Genomic DNA, 4,205 nt, shown 5'->3' on the forward strand with positions numbered 1-4,205 from the left:
CCATTTCCGTGTAAACAGACTGGGGAAATACTAATAGGAGGTTTGATTTAAGGCAGCCAGTGTGCACCCAATGCATGATGATTAGACTAGACTATCCTGGAGTCTTTCTCAACTTTGAAATTAAACTAATACAGGGTGCTATTAAAGGACAGTGAACGGGCTTTCCTTTAATGTCCTACACCTGACCATTCTTGGTCTCACATCCCCAGTATTGTGCTCTTTAGCAGGATAAAAGGATTACTTACCTTTTAAAAGTGGCAGGAGGTACTCAGCAGGATCTCCAAAACCAGATTGAAGATTACAGAAACGAAGACTGCGCCCACGTCTTCCGCCGCCGCCGTGGGAATGGAAACGTCTCCCCCACGCGCCGGAAGCCAGCTCGTGCCGACGGCAGCGCGCCGCTCCGCGTCCTACCGCGCGGAGTCCCGACGGGTGTCATCGCGAGACAAGCTCGCCGAAACGGCCGCAGCCAGTCAAGGAAACTCGGAGGGAAATTTTGAGTCACTGGACCTTGCAGAACTTGCTAAAAAGCAGCCATGGCGGCGCAAGCTGTTTGGGCAGGAATCTGGGCCTTCAGCTGGAAAGTATAGCGTGGCAACCCAGCTGTTAATTGGAGGTGTCACTGGATGGTGCACGGGTTTCATATTCCAGAAGGTTGGAAGGTTGGCTGCCACAGCTCTGGGAGGTGGATTTTTCCTGCTTCAGCTTGCAAACCATACTGGCTACATCAACGTGGACGGGCAGCGGGTAGAGAAGGACATGAAGAAAGCCAAGGAACAGCTGAAGATCCGCAAGAGCAACCAGATACCTACGGAGGTGAAAAGCAAACTAGAGGAAGTGGTGTCGTGAAGAAGAATGTTATAGTGACTGGTGGATTTTTCAGAGGCTTTCTGCTTGGTATGGCATCCTAAAGAGGATGACTTCACTTCCTTATTCCTGGTTTTTCCAGCCAGCAGCCTCTTCACTCCATCATAGGATAGCAAGTCTCTCCTCTGGGTCCTCTTCTCCCATGCCTTCCTCCCTGCCATGGCGTATCTGAATGGCTTCTGTAGGCATCTGTTGGTACAAGTGGATAAAGGCCCCACCATGACCTTGACGGCAACGGAAGAGACAGTAGACATTAACTCTTCTCCCACCACACTCTCCCCCTGACTGATCTCTAGGTCAGCAAGAATATTCCTTTCTCTTCTATGTAAGATACTTACCAGAACATGGTACAAGATGGCTCACCATGGAGCATGAGTGGATCCTCAAAGGTTGTCCCAAACTTGATTTGGAAAAGAAATAACAAGCATATAAGATACCTTACTATGTTCTGCATGGAAAGGAACTGAACACATTTGCCTTTAAGCATGAAAGATTTTGGTATCTTGGTGTCTACTTTCTTTTGTAGTAGATTTTAGGTTACAGAATGAGAACTACTTCTACTGGCTCTAATTATCCTGACAAAATGGCAGCATGTGCACTACAGTTGAAATATCTGAATACGGAATGAACTTGTTCTAAAGATACATATGCTGAGCTGAAGGTATTGTGTTTGGTGGGTAGGTCTTTAGGGAAACCAAACAATAGATACATTTAGGATGGTCAGACTTAGTGAATCATTTAGAGGCATTCAGGTATTATCTAGGGATGTTTTCCACCATACAGGATAATGCATCTCATGATTGTTTCCAAAGGATTTATTTATGGTAAAATCAGTGACTTTAGGTGGAAGAGGGAAGAAGCTCTTGGATTTTTATTTAATAGAAAAGGTTTTAAGCTTTGAAATGTGAAATATTCTTTACCTCTTGTCAAAACATTAGGGGTAGCCTTAGCTCCTCTGTGCCAATTCTACTATTTCTTTATCCAGTTAGTATGAAATATATAACATTTGAACCAGAGTTTTTAAATGGTGGCATTCCAAGCATTAAGAATTGAGAACAGTAGCAACAGCACATGTGAAATAAATTATTTTCATCATCAAAGGTAATCTGCTGTCTCAGGATGACCCCAACTTTTAGAATTTTTCTTTAAAATAAAAATGTATAGATATACACATGCTTAGAAACTTAACACATTTTTCTGTAATGGCCTTCTGTTGTACCACCTAGAATATCCACTGCAGGAAGGCAAGGCTTGTATCTTCACCATTATATCCACGGAGCCAAGCACTTAATAGGTGCTCAGTATCTGTTGAATATATGAATAATGAGCTCATAGAAAAGTATCTGGAAAAGGGACTGATCCACAGGATTTGTGAGACTTTATGAGTTCAGAAAATTCAGAAAACTTGGAATTACTTCTTAAACTTGCAGGTGATCCCTTGCAAAATGTATGTTTTTAAGGCCTTCCTTTTAAAATGTTTGCCTTTTAACTTACCTTGGGAATGATGCATTGAATTTGGAAATTGTAGCTACTAGTGGATGTGTGGAATTTTTTAGAATTCATCCATTTGCATTTTTCTCCTTATTATGTTATGGTAGTATTTAAAGGCAACATTAAGTTGTTTTGCTTGTAATATGTATGAATTATATACAAATCATAATGGTAAAAAAAAAAAAAAAGACTGCGCCCATTTCTCAGGAACGAGCAGACCCACATTAGCCAAAATGTGAAAACCAGAAGGACTAAAAGGATTGAAATACCAGAGAATTTATTAATAATACCTGACATCAATAAGCTGAAGGACGATGTGTAGAAAACTTAACAACCCTTGGTGAGTCATTATTCTTTAGTAAATGGGGATAAAAATATCTAATTTCAAAGATAACTGTGCAAGAGTGAATAAGTTACATCACTCCTCATTTCTATCCTGAATTTAGAAGCCATATGGAGGTTTGTTATTTAAATAAAAACAGTATTTAAAAATAACATTTCAGATATTACTAAACTTTTATTAAAATGTCATCAGTACAAAGTACAGACGTGCTATATAGTGAATTGTTTCCACAAGTATCTATTTCCTCTATTTTTTTTTAAATCCCTAGTCAAATATTACCATACTCCTCAGAATCTTCCAATTATAATAACAAGGATCTCCTAGAGTTTTCAACATAGGGTCCAAGATGTGTCTACTCTATGCCGCGTTCTAAGGATAGCAGAAATATATTATAGCAAGTTCCCATGGCTTTTTGCCCATTTATTGGAGTATAAAGAAAGAAAATACTCTTTTCACACTGGTGCCCTTTGAAATGAGGACCTTTGCTCCAGAGAGCTTTCCTTAGTATGTGAAAAGTTAAAATAAAGAAAATAAAGTGTTCTCATACTTTCTACATTGAAATAACAATAGAAATAAAAATAATTCTGTCCTGTTGGGGCATTTTCGTGTTTCCAGCCTTTGATTCAGTTTAAAACATAATGTTGGTGCCAAGAGATTTCATGCTCCAGTGGAAGGGAGAGAATCAGAGCCCCATCACTGGTTCTGGGTAATCTGGATAATCTTGGATGAGGTTTAAAGTATTCAATTGGATCTGGATTGGAATACAGGATTATGCAGCCAATATTTTGTTTAAAACCCACGTCTTTAAAATTAATTGTATAAATTCCCTTCTTATATTTCAGAAAAAAGTCCAGATCATGTAGCATAGGTGCTAGCTAGCTACAAACTGAAGTTCTCATCATGACATTGTATTGCCTGCACTTCCCTCAGAAAATGAAGATGTTAAAGCTGCAATGATACTTGTAAATTACCCAGAGAAAACAGATAAAAACTGTGCTTTGTCCTCAAGTAGCTAAAAAATGCAAAACAAAGACTCACTTTCACCTGAAGTAGTAGGGCTAATTAGAGCCTAAAATAGGTTTGGCTTCAATTCTCTAGATAATCTACTTGTGTGTTTATTTAGTCTGAAATTAGAAGCTTAAAAATGAATCAACTTTCAAGTAAAAGCTAAATGACTTTGAAAACCAACTTGCAGAAGTGTTAGACTTTAAAACGACCTCTTTGAGTGGCCTATGTGTAAATATATTTAATAAATGTTGGTCTTATTTACTTTAGATTTGCACCTCAAAACTTAAAAATATTAATAAATTCAAAAGAAGCTTCCTAACCTGCCTATCACAAATTCACATTCTTGACAAATCACACACACACTGTATGCCCCCATCTTTCTGCTTACCTTCATCTCAGGGAAATATTCACAACAATCTTCACTGTGTAAGACTGTGAATCTCAATTTTGTCTGCACTTTACAATCACCTGGGGAACTAAAGCTCTGGCTACACTG

General features: G+C 38.8%; 1 protein-coding gene across 1 annotated transcript; it reads left to right on the top strand.

Moving 5' to 3' along the window:
* The first annotated feature begins 345 nt into the window (after positions 1 to 345).
* LOC103006056 (FUN14 domain-containing protein 2) lies at positions 346 to 849 on the top strand. Its single transcript, XM_028168724.2, has one exon. It carries the CDS (start codon positions 346 to 348, stop codon positions 847 to 849), a length of 504 nt encoding a protein of 167 aa, XP_028024525.2.
* The last annotated feature ends 3,356 nt before the right edge of the window (positions 850 to 4,205 follow it).

Source organism: Balaenoptera acutorostrata, chromosome 14 (genome assembly GCF_949987535.1).
Source record: "Balaenoptera acutorostrata chromosome 14, mBalAcu1.1, whole genome shotgun sequence".
Classification (NCBI taxonomy): Eukaryota; Metazoa; Chordata; class Mammalia; order Artiodactyla; family Balaenopteridae; genus Balaenoptera; species Balaenoptera acutorostrata.

Coding starts and splice junctions, on each gene's coding strand:
- LOC103006056 (XM_028168724.2), top strand. CDS start 346: ATGGAAACGTCTCCCCCACGCGCCGGAAGCCAGCTCGTGCCGACGGCA.